This window comes from Trachypithecus francoisi, unplaced genomic scaffold, assembly GCF_009764315.1.
Source record: "Trachypithecus francoisi isolate TF-2019V2 unplaced genomic scaffold, Tfra_2.0 Lachesis_group10, whole genome shotgun sequence".
Classification (NCBI taxonomy): Eukaryota; Metazoa; Chordata; class Mammalia; order Primates; family Cercopithecidae; genus Trachypithecus; species Trachypithecus francoisi.
This window is the reverse complement of record NW_022681455.1, coordinates 45,050,625-45,076,229: the sequence shown is the minus strand read 5'-3', so window position 1 is coordinate 45,076,229 and position 25,605 is coordinate 45,050,625. Positions and strand designations below refer to the sequence as shown.

Here is a 25,605-nt window from a genome sequence, read left to right as displayed (position 1 = left end):
AGGTAACATACTTTCTACAGCCACTAGGACATTATTTAGAAATGTCAAAGATACCGATGTAAAACTCTGTTTAGAATTGTTTTGAGCCAGGTGGTAGACTGGAACCTCCTACAAGACAAAGTGCAAAACAAATTGCTGCATAGTTAGCTAATATTGTGCATACACCTTTCCTCTCCCCTTGCCTTAAGGTCAGCTCACAGAACAGAGACAACTGTGGAAGAAGTAGCATTTTTTATACAAATGACTTGTTTTGTGGGAGAACAAGACCTTTTGTATGCTGATATGAGTTTTTGTTTAATAAAACACTTAAAGGTTAAAATATGGATAATTTACCATAGCTGTTCTTCTATGAAAATATGTTCTCCAAATTAGAAGAATGAGAATATACAGCATAAATTTTTAAGATGTTTTCATTTTCTTCTAATGTTCATGAATACTATTTCTTTTGTGGGAGGTTGGGAAGAGGGTAAGGAAAGTAACAGAACACTTGGGAGAAGAGGTTGTTCCTTCTCCACTTAATTTTTCAAAGGATGAAATCCTTCAATAGCCTTAGAACCAGAAGAGGTTAAGTAAAAATGTAAAAGTAGAACCCTGCTGAAACTTGACCTCCAAAGCCTTTTTTGAGGTAGGTGCCATATTATGTGTTCACAGCTCTATAATATGGCTTTCAGTATAGTAAATGAAGCTGAGCAAGGTCTGAGCATGCCTCAGCCAAGCATAATGCATAATTAGGGAAAAAATAGTAGAGTGGAATTAGTTGAAAGGTAAAAGAAAGCAAACTGGAAAAGGTGACTAGTGCCACCCATAATTACTTTTCCTCAGGTGCCCACTTGTCTAATTCTGGCTTAAATACTTTAAGTAATTGATTCTCAGCCTCTTCCCTCCTCACTAGAATACAGGGAATATTAAAAGCAAAAGTTTTTGAGTTTCCCCAAGGCTGGAAAATAGAAGATATGGTATTATTACCATGAATTGGTCCTCTAATGTGTGAGGATAACGGATTTTCCATTTCATTTGGCACCCAAGTATGTAGGAAATGCCAGTGGGGCCCCTCTTATTTAAATAAGGAGTCAATCTTTGTCTCTTTGGCAGATTTAAGTTCCTGGAAAAGGCCTGACAAGTCAAAATGATGTAAGTCAGTTTTAGATTTTCCCATAGAAACTGTTCAGTAGGAGTTTCTAATCTTGATCAGGGGCTCAATGACCAGCTTTTTATGGAAATCACTCACACACCAGCTTTCATCAACTGAATCAATTTTAAAAGGCACTGTAGTATTTCATAACCTAAGATATTTATGTATTTTTACTATAAGGTCATAGTCATATGGAATCCTTTTTAAAAATTATCCTATCACATTTTTATTTTAAGGAACTAGAAGGCAACAATATGTCTGCATTGGTATGGAAATTCAAGAGGCTAACCGGGGATCATTTTGACCAGTTTCTCCAAGGAGACCTAGGATAACTCAATGATGGCTCTTCAATAAAGAAATCACACTTTTTCTCATCACTAGTTCCACTATATCTAGCACAAATCTTAGAGACTGGGTATTTTGGTAGATCAGTCTGAAGTTGGATTTATTACCTTCTGATTGCCTGATAAGTCTATCTGTCCTGCCAGCCATAATCGTGGTGAATATGAACACGAGCGTGAGTCACATCAGTGTCTCTCCAAGACTGCCTGTTTACCAGTGAAGGAGAATGTCTTACATCCCCACCTTCTGCTCATCCTAGCCAGTTTAGAAAACTCTTGTTATTCCTTAGAAATTGGTATTATTTGATTCTGCTCCTGTATTGAAGTACATCTTTATATGTAAATATTTCAAAAATATATATTTATAAAGGGCCATGGAAAGGTATTCAAATTTATTGAAACCATTCCTATGAGGGCTAAAGGCTGATCCCTTCCTGTGGTCTCTACACATAGAAAAATCTCCAAGTCCTTGATGCTTATTTCCAGAATTCCATCACATGAACTAAATTCATTGTCCATGTATACCTTCTGTTAGAGGTCACAGCCATGTCATTAGACCTGGAGCTCCCAAAAAAGAGAAAACTTGGTCTATGGGTGGGTTCCTACTGGTAAATCTTGGACAAACCAGAAGCTGTACCTCTAGATAAATCAGTAGCTTATTATGAATACTAATATGACTATAACTGAGATAACTGAAAGCTATACATGGTGGCTTCATAGCACCTATATATGTTTGTACATACCAGGTACATTTATAGACAGACAGATGTATATAAAACCAAAAGCAAAATAAGCCCAGCTTCCCCGGATTCTGACTGACAACAAACAAAATAATTGAAAAAAGATAGTTCAGTATTTCAGTCATAAACTTCCAAGACTCCTTTCTATTTGAGAATGTTTTTGTCTTGCTAACCACAGAGAACAGTTGGAGTGAGTGGCTCATTTTATTTTGATTGCTTCTCCTGCACTGGCCCTGAGGGACAGACTTGATGATCTAATAAGTCTTTTCCATCTCTAATATCTATAATTTTGGCTATTCTGTGGCAGCTTCTTATTGCTTTAAATAAGCCATCTTAATTCAAAAAACATACATCTGGATTTGACCTGCCTAATATATGTCAAGAAGAGTGTGTCCCTTTAAAGCCCCATCAGGGAATTTCTGAGAGACTAAAGAAACTGAAAGGAAGCAGGAAAAAAAAAGGTTGGGGGGAAGCGGAGGGGGACTGTGAGTCAGAAAATTTTCTGTTTACTTCATTTAAGTTTTTATTTTTCAATAATGAGATTGTCCCTTAGGCCTCCTTAAATCATTTATTGGTTAAAATTTAATCTGATCATTTGTGCATTCTTACATTAGTAACATTTTTAAATTGTTGATTCTTTTTCCTGGAAGTTATTCTACCACTAACTAGCATTTTGTTTCACAGATTTTAGTCATCATCTCTGACAATTCTTGGCCTCATAACCACTCTGCAACTTCTCAGACTTGAATGTCTGAAGAGGAAGTGGTATCTATGTGTTGCTGCAAATGTTAGCCAGTGGTGGTCCTCAGGCCAGGTGTGCTGGGGGCATTATTACAAATACATAGTAATTGTCTTCTCCCCAGCTAAATACATTGCCAACACTATGAATTTGCTTTTATAAATGTATAAATATATCGCCTCTACAGTTGTACTCAGGCCATACATCTGGTTGATCTGCTGGAATCGCTATCCTTTATTTTTCCTGCCCAGTGATTTTAATTTAATGTGTAGGTCTTGTAAGCTGTTTTTGGTTAATATTTTCTCCTGCACATATTTAGTTATTTCCTGAGATTATGATTCCAGACAAAAGAATAGAGGACTATGTGTGACTTTTTGTCCGTCAGTCTGTCCTTGTCTTCCTGCAAGACTAATTCAGCCTAAATGCTTAGTTACTTTTTTGACCCTTTCTCCAGATCCTTACGATTATAGGCAGATCAAACTAGAATAAAAAATTAGTATTCATTTGTAGTGCTTATATATACAGCTGTGTCCTGTAGAAAAGCAAGAAACAACTGGAAGTTGGTAAATTTATTCAACAAATATTTGTTGGCCGTTATGTTATAGTCTAGGCATCTCATGAAATTACATTAAACTGCTCCCATGTATGGTATCCAGTGCTTCAGCTATGACTTAGCCTGTAATGTCACATTGGAGTGGAAATTAAAGTTATAAGGTAGTGTTTTCATCAGTAGTTTATTTAGACTAAATTGCCTTTAAGAAGAAAGTCATCTGGCTGGGCGTGGTGGCTCATGCCTGTAATCCCAGCACTTTGGGAGGTCGAGGCAGGCGGATCACAAGGTCAGGAGATCGAGACCATCCTGGCTAACATGGTGAAACCCCGTCTCTACTAAAAATACAAAAAATTAGCCGGGCATGGCGGTGGGCGCCTGTGGTCCCAGCTACTCGGGAGGCTGAGGCAGGAGAATGGCGTGAACCTGGGAGGCGGAGCTTGCAGTGAGCCGAGATCGTGCCACTGCACTCCAGCCTGGGCGACAGAGCGAGACTCCATCTCAAAAAAAGAAAAAAGAAAGTCGTCTCTTATTCACCTCTGATTTCCTTCAAAGGAATGTTGGGTGGAATGAAGTAGTAGGAAGTGTAATAGGTTAGATGTTAGATGTCATTGTTTCGAGTCCTGAGTCTATCATTGAACCACGAGATTTTAAAAAATCATTTAACCTTTCTGAGCCACAGTTTCTCATCTAAAGTGGGCATAGTAATCCCACCTGCTTTCCAGAATTACAGTTAGTTCAATGAGAGAATGCTTGTAGAAGTACCTTGTCTACCTCTATAATAGCTATTGGTCTGTAATAGAAAAGACTCTCTTATAATTGTAAGTCAGCTCACAGGAAAACCTTTATTAGAAAAGGCTGGTTGCAGAGATCCACACAACAAATGTACACAGACTATTACTCTAATACTGTTCTTATCACAAGAATAAAGACAACAGAGAATTAAAACTAGGAATGAACCTGACAAATAAGGTTTTGATTTTTCCCCCTAGCCTAGTGGTTCTCTGCCCTGGCTGAACTTTGAAATTGATGTCTGGGGCCTATCACCAGAAATTAATTGGTGTCAGTGGGTCTCAGGATATTTAAAAGTTCCCCAAGTGGTTCTAATGTACAACCAGCCAGTGTTGAGAAAAGTCACTGTGCTAGAGAAATCAATAAAAGACCTCCAAAAGTCTAGTTGTAAAGATACAGGCTGGGTGCAGTGGCTCACCCTTGTAATCCTAGCACTTTGGGAGGCTGAGACGGGTGGATCACTTGACGATAGGAGCTCGAGACCAGTCTGGCCAACATAGTGAAACCACGTCTCTACTAAAAATACAAAAGAAAAAAAAAAAATTAGCTGAGTGTGGTGGCACACGCCTGTAATTCCAGCTACTCAGGAGGCTGAGACAGGCAAATCACTTGAACCCGGAAGACAGAGGTTGCAGTGAGTCGAGATCATGCCACTGCACTCCATCCTGGGCAACAGAGCAAGACTCCATCTCAAAAAAAACAAAAAGAGACACAGAGATAACTGTCAACACTAGAAGAAAATATTTCTGTAATGAATGGTAAAGAAAATTAGTGGAATCCATACATCTCCAACAATAGTCTATAGTAGCTTACGTTGACATCTCACCAGTGACAACAGCAGGAGAAGAAAAGATAGAGCATTTAAAAAATCTTCCCATAGGCTGGACGCGGTGGCTCACGCCTGTAATCCCAACACTTTGGGAGGCCAAGGCAGGCGAATCACCCGAGGTCAGGAGTTCAAGACCAGCCTGGCCAACATAGTGAAACCCCATCTCTACTAAAAATACAAAAATTAGCTAGGCATGATGGCGTACACCTGTAGTCCCAGCTACTCAGCAGGCTGAGGCAGGAGAATCACTTGAACCTGGGAGGTGGAGGTTGTAGTGAGCCAATATTGTGCCACTGCACTCCAGCCTGGGCGACAGAGCAAGACTCCATCTCAAAAAACAAAAAAATGTTCCCATAACTGTTAAAGTTTCCACTTAAAAATTAGTATTCAACCGGCCAGGCACGGTGGCTCAAGCCTGTAATCCCAGCACTTTGGGAGGCCGAGACGGGCGGATCACGAGGTCAGGAGATCGAGACCATCCTGGCTAACCCGATGAAACCCCGTCTCTACTAAAAAAAACAAAAAAACTAGCCGGGCGAGGTGGCGGGCGCCTGTAGTCCCAGCTACTGGGGAGGCTGAGGCAGGAGAATGGCGTAAACCTGGGAGGCGGAGCTTGCAGTGAGCCAAGATCCGGTCACTGCACTCCAGCCTGGGCAACAGAGCGAGACTCCGTCTCAAAAAAAAAAAAAAATTAGTATTCAACCAGTAATATGATAGCTATAAATGAGTCAAGTGGCAATAGGTATACGTAAACACAAATGTAAGTGCTGTTTTCACAATTCTTGTTCCCTGTAGTAAATATTTAAGTAACGGCTAATCTGTGTTATAACCCATCATGGCTGATTCCCTTAAATGTGTAGACACTTTGATTGTGACCAGACTTGTAGTCTCAGGTCATTTACAGAAATGTCCAAAAAAAAAAAAGAACTTTCCACAAGAAAAACAGTGGCATTTTATGCCTAACAAAATAACTGTATCAGCAATTGGAAAAGTATGTAGTAGCTAGCACAGTCCCAAAATAAAATACAAGAAACAAAATGTTAGTCTTTCATTGTGATGCTAAGGGTCCAGTTCTCAGAGCATTGTCCTGATTTGTGCCCAAGGATTCGATCTCATCCTTAATATCAATTACTAAAAACAGAAACAAAAAAAAAAAGTCACATTTATGTGTTTTCCAGTTAAACACAGAAAAAGCCAAGAAAGTCAAACCATAAGCCTTAAAAACTCCATCCCTGATGTGCAAAGTTGTTTTAGTCTTCAAAAAAACTTTTCAATTGGGGCTGGGTGTGGTGGCTCACGCCTGTAATCCCAGCACTTTGGGAGGCCAAGGCGGGGAGATCACCTGAGGTCAAGAGTTTGAGACCAGCCTGTCCAACATGGTGAAACCCCATCTCTACCAAAAATACAAAAATTAGCCAGGCGTGGTGGCAGATGCCTGTAATCCCAGCTACTTAGAAAGTAGAGGCGGGAGAACTGCTTGAACCCAGGAGGCAGAGGTTGCAGTGAGCCAATACTGTGCCACTGCACTCTAGCCTGGGTGACAGAGGGAGGCCCCATCTCAAAAAGAAAAAAAAAAAAAATCAACTGGGAGACAAAAATGTTCAGAAAGTTCAGGCCTCCCCTGTTCTCTCCAAAGACCATTGTCAGTTTCCCTGCAATACAGACATCTATCCTGGTCTTACCTCCTTTTTCCCACTCCTTCTCTTCTAAAACCTCCCTTGTTTCTTCTGTAGTCTGCTCCACATGCTTTATATCAAAGGGCTCTAAGGTTCCTCCCTTCAACTATAAGGTTGTCTGGTGTCTGAACTACCTTTGAGCCTCTTGCCACTATCTGTGTGGTTAGCTTGTTGGAATATGCGTAAGTGTAACTCTTGAAGAGATTAGTAAATTGAACTGTTGGTATCCTTAACTAGCATTTTGCATTAAGTTGAGGAAAAGTTCGTGATTGACAAGCCTAAAGTTACAGAGCAGAGTGAGTGCAAAGTTGGAAGGCAAAGTGATGAAAAGGACAAAGGATCAGGGATGGTACTGAAAAGGGAAAAGTTCCCTTGTCCCCCTCACAGGGAATGCAGTGGGGGTGTGGCTCGCTTGTTCAGTGCCCTACTGCCCATACCTCTAGGGGAGCATAAAGACCGGCAGACTGTGGGCTCTGACCCCATGGCAGTGTCTCGGGGTGAACGTTTACAGCTGAAGCCGCAGTGGGTGTGTGTTACAGGTGCTCTTTTAGTTTAGCCGTCGATAGGAGCTTGTGTTAGTCAGCTCAGTGAGACCCCTGCCTTATCACAAGGACAGAGGGCTTTCTGTATCCCAGGGTTCTTTCCTTGGTGTACTGGAAAAATAGGATCACACGTGGGCTTGAAGAATGAGCACAAGGTTTTATTGAGTGGAAGTAGCTCTCAGCAGATGGGGGGGCCAGAAGGGACATATTTTCCCCTGAAATCAGGTTGCTCAGTGGCCTGGGCTCATGCCAGCGAGCTCCCCTCGATGTCCTCTTGACATCTAACCTCTTGTGTCTTCTTCTGCCAACATGTTCCTCTGGATGTCCAGCTGCTTGTGTGTGTGCCTGCTAGGGTCTCAGGTTTTTATAGGCACAGGATGGGGGTATGGTGGACCAGGGTGGTCTTGGGAAATGCAACATTTGGGCACGAGTGCCTGTCCTCACCTAGGTCTGTGGGTACAGGCCCTAGGGTGGAGCCCTTACCAGGGACCCACCCTTCTCTTCCCACCACTTCCCTGCCCCCCTTCCATATCAGTACCAAAAGAGTTGTTCAAAGCCTGCTACTTCATATACCTTTATCAAGGAGCAGTTCTTCAGAATTAGAATTCAAGCCCTCCATAGAGAAATGCCATTTCAGAGCTGTGTAGTGATTGCTATATCACTTCACAACGATAGCTTATGAATGGATGGCTTAGATGTACTCCTGTGAGTCCCAGGACACCCTGTTTTATGGCTCACGTCTCTATTTTCCTCCCGCTCAGTTTCTACCCCATGCCTGGTACTAGTAAGCATTCAATAAATGTTTGCCAAAATGAATGGAATTTATTGTAAAATTATATACACAGTTTACCTTGGTCTTAAGTAACTCTAGCCTTATAATTTTTCTATTCAACTGGGACTTTCTAATGAACATGTAATGTGCTGCCATGTAGAAAACCAACAACTTGGAAACTTATTAAGTGCTGTTTCATTTCTAATACTGTTCAAGTCCAAACAAGTACATCCTACCTATGATGAACAAATCCTGACCATCTCCAACAAAAGCATTATTGTGGAGTGGGGGGGGGTGGGGTTTGTTGTTTTATTTTACTGAGTTATAATTTACATACAATAAAATTCATTCTTTTAAAATATATAGATTGATAATTTGACAAATGTATGTAGTCATATAACCACCATCACAATTAAAATATTAGAGCATTTCCATTGCTGCAAAATGGAAATTTATAGTCAGTCCTCTACCCCTGCCATCTACAGCTCTGTCAACCACTGATGTGTTTTCTGACCCTATAATTTTCCCATTTGTAATATGTCATATAAATGCAAATTGTAGGTACTCCTTTGAGTCTGACTTTTTTGGTTTAGCATAATGCATTTGAAGTTCATCTGTGTTATTGCATGTATCAATAATGCATTCCTTTTTTCTTTTCAAAGAGTGTTCCATTCTATAGGTGTACCACATTTGTTTCCTTTGTAGTGGACATTTGGGATATTTCCAGTTTTGAGCAATGAGGAATAAAGTTTACATAAAAATATATAAATTTTCACCTATAAAATATGGACATGTTTTCATTTCTCTTGAGGTTTTAATTTTGACATAGTCTAATTTATCCATCTTTTTTTTACAGATAAGTGGGTTAACTAAAAAAGCTTTGCTTAGCATAAGGTCACAAAAATTTTATCCTATGTCTTCTAGAATTTTTATGGTTACTTATGTTTCTGTCTATGATTTTCAGTTAATATTTGTACTGTATGGGTTAAGTACATTTGTACATGGTACAGGGTAAGAATCAAAGTTCACTTTTTTGCATATGAATGTCCTTTCCCTATGGAATTATCTTGGCACCTATGCTGAAAATAAATACTCTAAAAACGTGTAGGTCTATTTGGACTCTCATCTGTTTCACTGATCTGCGTTTCTATCTATCTGTAGAAATACCATACTGACTTGATTAGGCTAGCTTTAAAATCAGGTAGTCTGCATCCTCCCAACTTTGTTCTTTTTCTGTGCGTGCGCGTGTGTGTGTTTCTGGCTCTTCAAGGTGCTTTGAGTTTTTATTTGGAATCAGTTTATCGGTTTCTACAGAAAAGCCTGGTAGGATTTAGAAAAGAATTACACTGCCTCTATAGATAAGTCTATGGAAAAATATCTTTATAACATTGTCTTCTGATCGATTAACACAGTATCTCTCTCCACTTATATATTAATATTTAAAATTTTTCCTCTGTCGTATTTTGTAGTTTTCATTGTACAGGTCTTACACGTATTTTTTTTTTTTTTTTTTTTGAGACGGAGTTTCGCTGTGTCGCCCAGGCTGGAGTGCAGTGGCGCAATCTCGGCTCACTGCAAGCTCCGCCTCCCGGGTTCCCGCCATTCTCCTGCCTCAGCCTCTGAGTAGCTGGGACTACAGGCGCCCGCCACCTCGCCCGGCTAGTTTTTTGTATTTTTAGTAGAGACGGGGTTTCACCGTGTTAGCCAGGAGGGTCTCGATCTCCTGACCTCGTGATCCACCCGCCTCGGCCTCCCAAAGTGCTGGGATTACAGGCTTGAGCCACCGCGCCCGGCCTCTTACACATATTTTAAGAGTCCCCTGATTGATTAATATTATGTTTTTGTGCCATTTTAATTTCTTAATTTTTTCTTCTTGTTCACTGCTAGATATAGAAATAAAAGGTTTTTTTTTCTAATGTTGATTTTGTATCCTATAACCTTACTAACTTCTTAGTTCTAGTAAGTTTTCTGTAGATTTTTTGGTATTTTCTATGTAAACAATTGTATTATTGTCTGTGAATACAGGCAGTTTATTTCAACACTTCCAATGTGTATGTCTTTTGCTTTCTTTCCTTATTTCAGCTGATATTAATGGTGGAATAGGTGCAGTGGGAGGAGATACCTTTGCTTTATCCCTGATCTTGTGGAAAAATTGTTTAGACTTTTACCACTAAGACTGATGTTAGCTGTGGGGTTTTTATGTATGTCTTTTATCAGATTGTACAGCACCATTGTTTTTGCCTGTTTTTGCGTATGTATACATAACTCATTTTGAAATTTCTAATGCTTCTTCATGTATATCACTTAAAGCACTGATATAAAACAATTTATAATAATTTGCTGCTACCAAAAAGGTTTTTTTTGTTAGCACACTGAATTGCATGTGTCCTGAAACTAGGTTTTAATTTTTTACTATTTATAAAATTTCTAGCAATATTGGATATTTTTTATCCAATCTCCCTTCAGTGGATGGACATTTGGGTAGCCACAGTGTGCCCAGGTGATAATTCCCTTCCGCGTAACAACATGTTTATTTTCAAAAGTCAGTAGACATGGGTCTTTTTCATTGAGCAATGTCTTTTTGCTCCCACCAAAAACAAGTGACATCATTAACATTCATTATGATTCATTGCGATGTAAGCATGTATTCATAGTCACCACCATAACCTTGTGCTGATGTACACAGTACTGTGATAAATGGCCCCTTCTGTCTCACAGGAGACTGGATAAATAGGCCTGGCTGTCATCGTGTTCCCCTTGTGTCAAAGCACAGACCATGAAACTGCTCTGATATCACTGGTATTTGTAAAACTAATCTTTCTTATCTTTATGTATCATGTAAGTATTTTTTTAAAAAAAATAGGTATATGACAGCATGAAAAGCCTTTAAATGATTTATGGTTGGTAATGTCTTACTCTCTTTCCATTCATTTCTTTATATTGAAATAATCCCTAGACAATTGGACAGCACTGACTAGCCTCATAATCTCATGTCCTGACACTGATACCTCTTACCTATTTTTGTAGAAGAAACATTTATTTCTAAATAAATGTTAATAAACATTAATTATTAATGAATAATAAAGATTTATATTTCTAAATCCAGTATACATGTATGCATATACATGATACACACATACATCTAAGTAATTTCCTTCCTCTGCCCACCCCCGGCCCAAAGTGAGACTCCTATATAATAAGAACCATGACTGATTCCTCAGAGCCTACCATGTGCATTTCACCGAGAATATACACACAAAAAAATGTTGGAAAAACAGGTCATTCTCATTGTTCCCGGCATCCTATCAAAGCCTTCCTTTTAAACATTATTTCAGCACCCACACTCTGCTGTCCATTAATAGGCCATCTGCACTCTGGTGTCTGCATGGCTTTCTACATTCAGGCCTCTAAATGTCACTTTGAGGTAACACCTTCACGCCATCTCTCTCTGTCACCTCATCCTGCCTTATTTGTCTTTATAGCACTTACCACTGTCATTGTGTGTACACCCCCCACACACACACATACACAGAGACAGACTAAGATTGAGTGGTTTCACATGTATTCACAATACACCTCCAGCACTAAGAACTGTGCCTGACATGTCATAGGCACTTAATAAATACTTGTGAATGAGTGAATGAACAAATGAATAAGCAAATGTAGACCAGAGATGCGTTTCCAAACCTGAGTTCCCCAAGAGCCTTATACTTACAATGGGACATCTGCAGACCCAAAGGTGCATTAAGCATTGTCTAATAGGGAGAATAACTGATTTTTCTTGATGTTTTTCAGTGGTATGTAGATACCATTGTGATTAATCAAATTTATTTAAATACATTACGAAAGGCTTTTAATCATTGCATATTAGATACCATTGTGATTAACAAAATGTATTTAAACACATGATTGAAGGTTTCCAATCATTACATATTTTGTTGGTCAGTGGCTACGAGAAGCACAGCACCTCCCATGTGGGTGTCTTTAAACACCTCCCAACACTTCCACATTGAGGACCAAGCCTTACCATTAGTTTTGGTGAGGCTTTAAAAAAATAGTTTTGGTGGGGAAAAACCATATTCACAGCATAGCAGGGACTACCTTAACTTGAACAGTATTTAAATAAATTCTATTCACCGCATATGTATTGAGCATCTAAATGTCAGACATTATAGGAGATATGATAATGGCTAAAACAGGGTTTAAAAGGTGGAACTTATTAATTCATATAATTAATAATATCTGTTAGGACACTCTTGCTTGCTCTAACGAAATACCTGAGACTAGGAAATGTATAAAGAAAAGAGGTTTTCTTGGCTCATGGTTCTCCAGGCTGTACAGGAAGCATGGCAGCATCTGCTTCAGGAAGCTTCCAATAATGGCAGAAGGCAAAGGGGGAGCAGGCACATCACAGACAAAGACAGAGAGATGATACTTGCATTATCATAGCCAAACTCTCAAATTTCTCTTCTCCAAAGTTAGATGACAACATCATGTTTTAAGGTATTGCAACCTTATTTGACTTTTTCATTGGAAGTTTGACTCTTTAATATCACCATATAATTATGTTTACACAAAGAATTGGAAAGAAGGCATAGAGTCTCCATATGTTCATTTCAGCCTGGGTGGCTAAAGGGCTTCTAAGAGTCAATGCATGAAAATGGCCTAGATTGAATGAATTAGAAAAATCACAAAAGGAAACCACTATAGGAAATAGTTTTACACATGTAATTGCTGAAATCCTATAGTGAATGTGTCAATCTGTACTAACTAAATAAATTTGTTTATAGACATGTTCTGTATTAGCTTCCACTCTTTCACAGACCTTTGCCAAACAAAATCCCACTAGAAGTAGGATGTTCACACCCGAGTAGGAGTTTCTTGGATAAATATTTTTACTATATGGAGACCAAAACCACTTTTACAAATTTTAGACTTTGATTGAAATACTATATTTCTTTTGCTTTTTTCTCCCATCTTTTCTCCTGGCAGCGACTTGTGCAATAGCTTACCTCCTCGCACCTCCCACGGGTCTGCTGAACAAGAGACTGGCTGCATGCACAGGAGGCCAGGCAGTCCCGAAAGTAGTGAGACCAGCTTACCCAGTCACTTCCACCACCAGCTGGACTGGAGAGACAGAGGAAGGTCCATTTGCCCTTCTCCTAAGACCTAGTTGAAAGTATTCCTTGAATTAAGCATAGAGATTATACATTGTGAAGCTATATTTTATAGAATGCCTGTTTACATTTCATTTGACTGCTATATAAATAGAATACACAAAGGTAGAATGTATGCAGCCAGTCCTCAAGAAATCGCAGTAAAAGTTATTGAAATATAACAGCCACATTCTTTTGTAAGGATGACTCTGATCTCAACTTTTGCCAACCAGTTTGGAACAAGAATTTCAACTGACTTCTTAATTCTGTAGTCAAAAACTGGTGCTGAATTTTTTATAGGCCCTTTTGAAGATCCATTTTGTTAATTTGGCTGTTGAGTAATAAAATATTTTTAGTAAGTATTTTGAATTGTAATAACTTCTGTTAAAAGTGAAACAAGGGGCCGGGCGCGGTGGCTCAAGCCTGTAATCCCAGCACTTTGGGAGGCCGAGACGGGTGGATCACGAGGTCAGGAGATCGAGACCATCCTGGCTAACACGGTGAAACCCCGTCTCTACTAAAAATACAAAAACTAGCTGGGCGAGGTGGCGGGCGCCTGTAGTCCCAGCTACTCGGGAGGCTGAGGCAGGAGAATGGCGTAAACCCGGGAGGCGGAGCTTGCAGTGAGCTGAGATCTGGCCACTGCACTCCAGTCCGGGAGACAGAGCGAGACTCCGCCTCAAAAAAAAAAAAAAAAAGTGAAACAAGGGGCCAGGCATGATGGGTAGCTAAGGCAAGAAGATCGTTTGAGCCCAGGAGTTCAAGACCAGCCTGGGCAACAAAGTGAGACCCCCATCTCTAAACAAATTTTTTTTAATTAGCCGAGCGTGGTGGTGCACACCTGCAGTCCCAGCTACTCAGGAGGCTGAGAAGGGAGAATTGCTTGAGTCTGGGAGATTGGGGCTGCATTGAGCCGTGATCACACCACATCACTCTAGCCTGGGCAAGACCCTGTCTCAAAAAAAAAAAAAAAAATAGTGAAACAAACAACATTATTTTTGATGTGCTAAACCGAAACCTTTTCACTGTGTTTGTGAAACAGTGTACCCAGTAGGCAGTTGACTTGGACAATAGTGTGATAAGGGTGATCTGGGCCAGTACAGGATCCTAGTTACTATGAACCCAAAAGCTCACCTTTTAGAATTAATTAGAATAATATCCAGTAAAATGAGTACTGTCACTACCACATAAATAATATATCTGACTTAGGATGGCTCCACAACTCAGATCTTGTCATTTAATATGATAGCCCTGTTCAAATTAATTTTTCACATCAGAGGAGACACTTTGGTTGTTTATGATATGTTGGAGATAAATTTTCAGAATGGTTAAGGCATATTATTGTAAATGTCCATGGCAAATTTAATTAACACAACTCTGTTTTAGAAATACAGATGTGTAGTATGAACAAGGTAAAAGTATGTTCACAGTGTCTCCAGAACACCTAACTTTAAGGAAAGAGACACAAAGGCATGGAAGAGGCGTGCCCCCCTATTGTCAGTCCACAGCAGTTCACCTGGGAAATAAATGCCAACAGAGAGTACTCTAATGTAATATAAAGAGTTTATGCCAGGCCCTAAAGCAGTGATTCAAAAGAATCACTTGGTTGAATGCTTATGAGTATCGCTGACCTCAATTTGGATAAGCCCTTTAGTGGTAGGTAGTTTGGGTTGGTGTCTCAGATTTAACATTTATTGACTAAGCCTATAGCTTGGCGTTTGGAAACAAGATAAGTTAAGGTCTCTCTTCTCTTGGCCTTACTTGGAATACTTCTTTGTCCCCCAAACCCATCCCCTTCCCGTCCCCAACTCAGATCTCAGCTGTGTGACTTCTTCAAGAAGCCTCCTTGATCACCCCATCTACCTCTACTGCCCTCTTATACAGCCCTTTGCAGTCTATTCTCATTTTGTAACTTCCATCACTTTTGGCATGTCTTATTCAATATGTGTCTTCCCCCTCAGCCTGTTCACCACAGAGGGCAGGAACCACATCTGTGATCCTGCTGTATCTACTGTACCTTGTACTCTGTATTTTTGGAATGAATAAGTGAATGAATGACAGTAGGTTCCTATAGACATACACCTTTTCTATCATTTCTCAGCCTTTTGGCTAAAATCAAGTGTAAAAATATATCTTCTCAGGTGGCTACCGAATGTAATTGATATTATTAACTACCATCTTCTGATTTTTGTCCTAATTTTTTATTCACTGTCTTTAAATCTTAAAGACCTTAACTATAATTTCCTTACTGTCCAATCAAATTGACCATTGGCAAACAGCTATTGCTCTCTGTGTGCTTACTCCTTGTGGTTTTTTGTTGTTGTTGTTTTGTTTTTTTTTTTTTTTAATTTTTTTTATTATACTTTGAGTTCTAGGGTACATGTGCATAACGTGCAGGTTTGTTACCTATGTATACTTGTGCCACGTTGCTGTGCTGCACCCATCAACTCATCAGCACCCATCAATTCATCATTTATATCAGGTATAACTCCCAATGCAATCCCTCCTCCCTCCCCCCTCCCCATGATCGGCCCCGGTGTGTGATGTTCCCCTTCCCGAGTCCAAGTGATGTCATTGTTCAGTTCCCACCTATGAGTGAGAACATGTGGTGTTTGGTTTTCTCTTCTTGTGATAGTTTGCTAAGAATGATGGTTTCCAGCTGCATCCATGTCCCTACAAAGGATGCAAACTCATCCTTTTTTATGGCTGCATAGTATTCCATGGTGTATATGTGCCACATTTTCTTAATCCAGTCTGTCACAGATGGACATTTGGGTTGATTCCAAGTCTTTGCTATTGTGAATAGTGCCGCAATAAACATACGTGTGCATGTGTCTTTATAGCAGCATGATTTATAATCCTTTGGGTATATACCCAGTAGTGGGATGGCTGGGTCATATGGTACATCTATTTCTAGATCCTTGAGGAATTGCCATACTGTTTTCCATAATGGTTGAACTAGTTTACAATCCCACCAACAGTGTAAAAGTGTTCCTATTTCTCCACATCCTCTCCAGCACCTGTTGTTTCCTGACTTTTTAATGATTGCCATTCTAACTGCCAAGACAATCCTAAGTCAAAAGGACAAAGCTGGAGGCATCACGCTACCTGACTTCAAACTATACTACAAGGCTACAGTAACCAAAACAGCATGGTACTGGTACCAAAACAGAGATATAGACCAATGGAACAGAACAGAGTCCTCAGAAATAATACCACACATCTACAGCCATCTGATCTTTGATAAACTGAGAGAAACAAGAAATGGGGAAAGGATTCCCTATTTAATAAATGGTGCTGGGAAAATTGGCTAGCCATAAGTAGAAAGCTGAAACTGGATCCTTTCCTTACTCCTTATACGAAGATTAATTCAAGATGGATTAGAGACTTAAATGTTAGACCTAATACCATAAAAACCCTAGAAAAAAACCTAGGTAATACCATTCAGGACATGGGCATGGGCAAGACTTCATGTCTAAAACACCAAAAGCAACGGCAGCAAAAGCAAAAATTGACAAATGGGATCTAATTAAACTAAGGAGCTTCTGCACAGCAAAAGAAAGTTTCATCAGAGTGAACAGGCAACCTACAGAATGGGAGAAAATTTTTGCAATCTACTCATCTGACAAAGGGCTAATACCCAGAATGTACAAATAACTCAAACAAATATACAAGAAAAAAACAACCCCATCAAAAAGTGGGCAAAGGATGTGAACAGACATTTCTCAAAAGAAGACATTCATACAGCCAACAGACACATGAAAAAATGCTCATCATCACTCGCCATCAGAGAAATGCAAATCAAAACCACAATGAGATACCATCTTGTGTTGTGTTTTAATGTGGCAAAGGCCATTGAGAAGAGGTGGGGGAAGGGCATAGCAACAATATTTTCTTTTTGTTTTTGTCTTACATCAGTATTGTCTAAGGCCTTGAAAATGCAACTTAGTAACATGACTACAAAACCAAAATTGTAAAAAAAAATTATCTACTGCAAACTTACTGTTGATTATAATTTTTGATAACAGAGTATTTGAACCTAAAATGTTTATAGACTCAAAATAATTTCACAGTGTTGTTTTAGATGAGTTGAATACTTTTTCTGGCAAACAAAGCAATTGGCTTGATTGATGCATAAGTTTTCACTGTTGACTGATAATTAGTAAGGAGAAGCCCAGAAATGCTCCCAGTGGGAACTGAGACCTAATATCAGAATAACTGCTTTGCAACTCTTGCCAGCAGTTGGGCTATCAAGGTCACTTATTTAGTTTTCTTAATAACTGGTGCTGATGGTTCTCTTGCAAAACAGTAAGTGTGTGGTCTGAGTCCAATTTTGGGAACTGAGACTATCCAGCCCTTGCTCTAATGATGAGCACATCAGCATTTCCCAGTATTGCCCAGAGGAAAAGAAGCCACCTGCTAGTCAAATTCTTTCATTCATTAGATGACTCTTTATTAAGCATTTAACTTATTTCATGCATTGGGTTATGCCTTAGACATACAGAAATAAATAGAACATTAAGCTCCCTTCCTTCTGAAGGTTATAGGTTACTCAAGTGAAATGAGAATTAACTGTTGTTAGAGCTTAGCCCCCAAACAATTGTTATTTGGGTTACTAACTCCTGCCAATTTGGCACTTTCTGGCTGTTCTTTTTGTTTTTATCTTGTATCAGTATTGTCTAAGACCTTGAAAATCCAATTGAGTAACATGGCTATAAAACCAAGATTGTAAAAAAAGAGTATATTATGTTATCTATTACAAACCTACTATTGATTCTAATTTTTGGTAACAGTATGGGAACCTAAAATGCTTGCTTATATGTGTTTGCAGCTTAGAATAATTTGAGACATTTGTTTTGATTGTCATTAATATAAAAGTGGCTGAAGACAAGTTTAATATGATTGGCATTAAATTATTATTAAACATAGATGTATATAAGTGCATACAGTGTCATGGAAAGAATAATTTATACATAGTCTCATAAAATTGCCAAAGATAATATTTACAAAAACCTTTTTTTCCTAAAATACAATGTCGTGTTAACCACTTAATTATTTTGCTCAACAACAAAAAAGTCTTAATATATGTCATAATTTGCAATGACTTGGGCAATTATGAATGGTAATTTTTAATGACTAAATTTAATCTAGAGATTTTTGTATTCAGACTGCTGAAACAACTTGGTAATAACTCAAGAATTTATAAAAGCCCAATGTTAGTATTTTTAATAAAATAAGAAGAGACTGAGATAGATTTAGAGAAAAATCAGGCATAAAATGACAAGTTCCTCAAGATTTATGGGCTTTGGGTTACTTGGACTACAATGAGAGTTAATACTATGTTTTTTTCCCATTCTGCCAGCCAGAGAAGACCTCTTATTTAAAGGGCAGGGCTCCCTCCACTGTCGTTAAATCAAGGCTCTGCTTCTGACAGGATATTTATAACATAGGGCAAGTATACAAAAGAAAAATGTTTAATGATGAGTTTTGCATGTTATACAGTGTTATACATCATATGGTTTAATTTAGATCCTCTGAAATATCAGAGTTAGAATGAAATTATCAAAAGGAGAAAAGTCACATGGCATGGTGCAAACAAGATGTGCCTATTTTATTTATGTTTGCTAATGAAATTCAGCCATGATTCCCACTTTGATTTTAAGAGTCTTAGACTACCATTCGGCTTTATTCATTATAATTAAATATCTTGCCCACACGCAGACACAAGGCCAGCAAAGAAAGGGGCATATTTTATCTTTTAAAAAGCGATTGCATAGCTTTCATATGAAACTCCTGAGCTTCCAAGATTTATAGTATTAAAGCAAAACAATATGTCTTTCAGGGCATGGTCATGTTCTTAGGCAAATGGAGAGCTTAGACTCAGAATCTAACGACCTCACAGAGACCAGGGCTGGATCTTAGGCAAAAGAGAGGGCTTAGACTCGGAATCTAATGACCTCCCAGAGGCCAGGGCTGAATTTGGACATGTGGAAGCAGTAGAATATGAAACAACCTAAGTTTGAGACAATTTGGCATAGTCTCTTCTACCAGAAGAGAGATTGAAAAAGGCCTGTTACAAGCACGACTGATTTTTACTATAAAGCTTGGGAGTGTGGTGGGACAGAGAGGGGGACAATTTAGTTGACCAAAACAGCATTTATACATGAAATTCAGAAATGTACCTACTTTCCCAATTGTGGCTCAACTGAGTATTCCAATAAACCAGACATTTAGGTTAAGTTAATAAGTAAGAGTTAGTGAAAGCCTATTCCTTCTAGTTTATTCCACTGCCTCCCTACCTTTTTCTCCCAGCAAAGCAAAGCCAGTGTAGAACCTCAACCCTCTGTGCTCATCTTCATCCCCTTCAACCTCAACCCTCTGTGCCCTCACATCCCAGGATGTGAAGAATTTGGAAAACCCCCAGGCTCTTGGTAACAGGGCAGCTCCTGTGGCCCACAAATCATCCTAGAGACAAAGCGTCTATAATCTATACTTAGTTAATTAGGAGTTAACAGTAGTTTGGGAGAGGGTGAATGTATTCTCCAGATCTTTTTATTGTCCCTTTTATTGCTGGATTTAACCCAAACTTGCCAACTCCAAATAGCTCCACGCAGGCCATGTTATTTGCTCAGCCCAAAATCAGACACCGAGCATAGCCGTAGTAAGACTTCCATGAAAACACATGGTGTATCACCCCCTTGAAGGTCCTAAAGATGCATACATTTGCCACAGAACCTTTCAGCTATATTTATCTTATTTTGATGCTTTGTTCATTTATCAGAGTTATTATTTTGGGCACTCAGGAAAATTAAGTGATTCTCCAGGGGAGGGCTAATCATAAAGCAGAAAAGCCCAAAGTAGAACTCAAAGCTTATAATGGCTTGACCTCTACCTGCTCAGCTATATTGTTTCGGACATAATTGTGTTCCTTCCTTCCCCCTCCTCTAACCCTCTCCCACCACCACCACCAGTTTCTTCACTTTTGTTCTGCTCCCAAGGGCTGTTCTTTATCCAGAAAAACTGTTTCTTTCCCTGCATCTGTTTTCCCCATTAAGGCTGGGGAAGCTAAACACATAGCTTTGGGCAGAATCAGAACCATCTGCAACAGGCCCTAAACTGAGTCAGGAATCCTGGGCTTTTCCTCATGTGACTGCGGACGGGTCACTCTCTGGGCATTAGTTTTTTCATGTTACATTAAGAATGGGCCAGAGGAATTCACAAAGATACTTTCCAATTCCAAAGTTCTATTGTTGATTCTAGATGTTAGTTAGTAAAGGGTTTGTTCAGCTTGCTTTAGCAGGCTTAGTTCCAAATTCCTTTTTCACTATAGTATTAAACATGTTGTGGCAGTCAGACAGACTGTGCTCCTAATAGTGGCATCTCAGCATCTGCGGGGGGGAAAGCAATGCCTAGTCTACAGATAACCTAAAAGTGTGGAGATATAGGTAACCCATCTGCTGTGGGTAAAAGCCACAGTCTGAAAACTTCAATTTCTGCCTCTTCCATGTTAAATTTACTAAATGCCATAATTAGAATTTCCATTAGGAAATATTTGCTCCATAATCATGACAGATTCTGAAAATGTTCCATTTATTGACAAAACCATTACTGGGTCCTGTTAATGGTCTCCTCATCCATTTTACCACTGTTCTCAACTCTCACTATGCACCTGGGATACTTCTAAAATGTTCCACAGCCTAAACTCCACTCAGACCCACTGGCTTTGAAGAACTGGAGCTATAGCATCAGCATCTTTTAAAGTTCCCCGAGTGATTTGGGTGCAATGTTCTATACTATACACTATTCTTAAAGTTAGTTTGGAAAATAAGCAGTAGTTGAGAAAGCCTCCAAAGTGAGGATGATTTAGATTCAAGGTCCATGTCTGTACTCTGAAGTATTGTACCTGGCTGATTTAGCTTAAATTTGAAATAAAATTGTAATTTACCCTTTAAGTGATGTTTAGCAAGAACTGAGTTTGTTGGGACTAAGAGAATATGTGTATCTACAGTGCTGTGGGTGGAACTGGGGCAGGGGACTGTCTGGTTTGTTTTGTTTATTGTAAGACAATGTAGTATAATGAAAAGAACACAGGCCCTGGGTTTTAAATCCAAAATCTACTCTTTTACTAATTGTGGTAAGGCTCAAATTAGATACAGACATGAAAATATTTCATAAACCATAAAACCATGTGTCTCAGCATTTTTTAATCTTTGCCCCTCCCTACTTTGAGAAATAGACAAATCTCGTGCCTTTCTAAAGTGTAAGTTCAAATTAAATATTGTGATTAGAAGCAAAAAACCAAAAGCTTTGTTTTCTCCCTCCTTTCTCACGTTGAGAATGACCTCTCAGTGCATTTTACTTGTGGTGGTTAAAACTTGAATGTGAAACTGGAAGTTTAGTGAAGCCAGGGACTGTCTATTTATCTTTGTGTCCTGTTGTACCACCAAGCACACAGTGATTTACAGAATAAGAACTCAGTAAAGATTTGCCAAAATCATATTAAGCAAATTTATAGGAATTCAGATAATAGAACCAAAACCTCTTTCTTATGCCTTTGAGAAATAAAGTATGCATAAGAGAGTTTGGGACTTACTACAGTGAAATTCTTATGCTAGTTTATTTAAGATTTGAGAACGCAGAAGAGAAACAGGAAAAGTAATAGAATAAAACAAGTCTATACTGGAAGAAAGACTGGTGTTTATAGTTAATGTTCTAATAATTAGGCTAATGGCAAAAATAATACACAGTAATATTTAAGTTGGAACTACAAAATTAAGTTTTGTAGCATGTGTCCTTTTGCTTAAGAAAAATATTATCTTTTTAATATTCATTCGTATCCCTTAAGATGTACCAATTTATGGTAACCCATAAAAAACAGAAGTAAACCACGATGAGATTTAAATGTTTTCTCTAGCTTGCCCATATGAAGTTAAAAAAAAAAAAGTCATTTTAAAACGTGCACACTTAGAAATTAATTACCCCACCAGTGCCCAGTGCAGTAGGTAAAATCTGTATCTGCTTATCCAGGTAGATTGATATAATGGCACAGGTCATAATTTGGTGCTATAAATGAATGTCCAAAATTGGGTCCTCAATTTTAAAAAACCTGGGAACTATGAATTCCTAATTTTAGAACTAATTGGGCCTTAAAAACATTAAGTATTGTCTTTGCTGTGAACTTTAAGAGATACTAAAATGTCTGAACTTTTCAGCAAATTCACAAAGGAGCAACTGATGTGGAGAACAGAACTTTATTAAATCAGAAATAAACCTTAAGTAGTATATAGGCATGTAGAAGCCAGTTTGTTGGGGAGGTCTGATTGTGTTATTGATTAATCTATAACTTTCAGTAGTGGGTGGAAGTCCTGTTTCTGGTCAAAGCCTGGATTTTACTAACTAGAGGTGTCTGTAAAGATACAGAACTGGGAATCATTCATAGGGTCTGACAGAAGAAAGTAAGTGGGACACGAAGTATTCCATGAGAATGTGGCCTCTGGAAGGCCCTCACACCAAGCAATGTTTAAATTTAGTTTCAACATTTGCAACACAAATAGAGAGAAATTTACAGTTGACGTGAAGATGAGTTGTCTTCATCCATCTTCCTGTAAAGTTGCTTACTCTGGAAAGCATGCCAAAGTTGGGACGTTCCCATAATTGCCTTACATAGACAACGTACATCCTTTGTACATCAAAAGGAAAAAGCAGTGACTCAAAATAGAGGACCCTAGGGAATATGTTTGCTGAAATTGCTCTTCACTAATTACACATGTTTGTTGGTTCCTTCTTTATTTTAGAATTAAAATAGGAAGAACTCATCACAGAAGTCTGGGTCAACTCTAAACTTTGGTTTTCTCATAGGATCTGTGTTATTAAATACGCCTGTAATCTTTTAATTGTTTGCAAAGCAGTGATAAATCACCTGTGAAGGTGAATTGATCTTTCAAAAGTGACCTTTTCCATGCTAATAAGAACTATTTCATATTGCCCCATCTGAAAACATTAAAACCTGGTTATTTCTCAGGTGAACCCAGCTAAGACTCAGTCTCCCTCTAAGCCAAAACCTCCTTTCTCAAGCAAGGCTCACTTCAACACTCTACCTTTAGAAGGAATGCAGCCTTACTCCTAGGTCCATTTAACTCCATATAAAACCATCCCTGTGCTTTAAATAGTACATTATGTTAAAGATTGTCACTGTGGTTGTAAAATTTAAACTACCAGGGTGAGGAAGCTAAGAGTATTACCTTGGCATAAGCCTCTGTAGGCAGCCATGGTGGTAGGAGCTGTTTCCTAGATGAGGCTCCCCTGCCTGTGGTTGTGGGAAGACACCCTGTGCATTCCTACAAGTTATTTGTGGCTCTCTGAGGCATTCATTTAACACTGTTCTATAGCGCACAATTTTAGGAAGTAGAGTTGGAATTTTCTAGTCCTTGTTAGAATGTTTTCTTCAATCCAGAAGTGTTGTACAACACAAAAAGCCCCATGGTACAGAACAAGCTCACAGAAAGAATACTGAGGAATGACACTTGGAATGTGCCACTGTTTTGTCATCCCTGCTACACTGATCTGGAGTGAACTGCGTAGCAGCATAACTAACCGAAGAAATTTCAGCCAGGGCGCCAAAGCCTGACAAGCATAGTAAATCTTCTTAAGCAGGATATTTGGAGAGAAGGTTTTCAAGTTAATTGAATTTTATGATTAACAGAAGGTTATCTAGAAAACTGTATTTGTTTCACCTCATGTTGATGGAAGTCCTTCTAAAAGGGTTAAGTCTACTTTCCGTTTATAGTATAATTATTAATGTGGTTTAATTTTTTTTTTTAAGATGAAGATTTCACTGCCTCCACAGCATTATCTTGATCGTAAAAGGTTATTCTATATTTCTTAAAAGATGGCTGTGGCTGTTCAAGGTTAATTCATTGGGCTGGAAGTATACAGACTCCAGAACTGCTTCAGAATTATAAGCCTAAGGGGGAAAAATCCCTAACATGAAATTTTATGATTTTCTTTGTTTTTCTGAAAACAGATTGTAGGAAAATTCCATCCAGTTGAAGATTATGAATTCTCTGGATGTGACTGTTACTAGTTTAAATGATGAAAAATGTGCCAGTGAAAGGGAAATTTTATTCCTAAGTCCTGAATTTTAGTTCTTCTCCACTCTGGGTCTTACGGTGAGATTCAGGATGTTACAGAGACCCTGTGTGGTCCAGGTCTCCCAACACTGAAATGCAAAATATAGCTCTTGGAATGAAAAGCATGCAATTTTTCTTTCCTTACTGGAACGTATTATATTTTTGCACTTAGAATCCATTTTCCCACTTTCTTTTATGGGAGTATTCTATCCCAGCATGCATATACATGGGTACATCTGTATGTACAGGTAATGTATATAAAATTAAGATTTGCATTTTTGATACTGTCTACGATATGCAGAACAATACAGAACTCCTTTGAGATAATCATATTTTACCAGGGAGGAGAGGCCTCTATTAGTGTCCGTTCCGATAGCTCTTCACTCAGACTATAAATTAGGCCTGGGAAGGGCCAATAATGAGTCAGTAATTTATAGACTATTAAGATACTTAATTAGAAGTGATCCTGAGCATGTCGAATAGAGAACACATGTTTATAAAAGACAAACAGATTCGATATCTCTCTTTGGCCTAACCAAGCCCAATCAGTTAACAAAATGGGATGTCTTATTTTGTGTATCTCCTACTTCCCAAAAATAGAATCACTAACCACTTGCTAACCACACCGACTTTTTAACAGACAGAATGGTTGCTATAGTTTTGCCACCAGAAATATTCAGATTAAGCATTCTATTAGATTGTAGCCAGCAGAGTCTACAAAACAGGAAGAAGGCTCTGCTTGCTTTTTGCCTCCTTTCCTTGTTTGACTTGATGTGATAATTCATTGCAGATTTCTTTTTCTTGACAGAATGCCTACCGCAGGAATGGGATGGCTTTTCTAGCCTGCTGATGTGACAACTGTGATGTGCCCGCAACAACAGGAAAGGCAGTGTTATATTAAGGTGATTTCTTGTGAACAAAATAAAATACAAATTTACCTTTCTTTTATCTGAGGGAGTGGGCTGGTTTGTTGTGACTACCAACTTGCTGACTCCTGCTCTTTTCCAGCCACTCAACCATCAGTCTTGTTTACTAGATGGGCTGTTCAGCTAATGAATGGCAGGATGTTTAGGATAGTGTGTAGGTGGACAAGAATGCAGATCACACAATTTTGAAATTTTAATTTGAGTAGATTTACTGCCCTCAGTTCACATATCTTAAAAGTAGTGGTTGCCCCGGTCCAGTCTTTTGTCAGTGTTTTATTTGA

The 25,605-nt window shown here is 38.8% G+C and overlaps 1 protein-coding gene across 2 annotated transcripts in view; it reads left to right on the top strand.

Moving 5' to 3' along the window:
* The window catches only part of SUPT3H (SPT3 homolog, SAGA and STAGA complex component), a 516,212-nt gene extending 490,861 nt beyond the window's left edge, over positions 1–25,351 (top strand). Inside the window, exon 11 of one of the 2 annotated variants that reach the window (XM_033217359.1) lies at positions 25,207–25,351. In XM_033217359.1, coding sequence (XP_033073250.1) covers positions 25,207–25,248 — 42 coding nt within the window. In that variant the 3' untranslated portion in view covers positions 25,249–25,351. The remainder of the gene's footprint in view (positions 1–25,206) is intronic. The other variant, XM_033217358.1, reaches the window with a different exon arrangement.
* Positions 25,352–25,605: the final 254 nt, after the last annotated feature.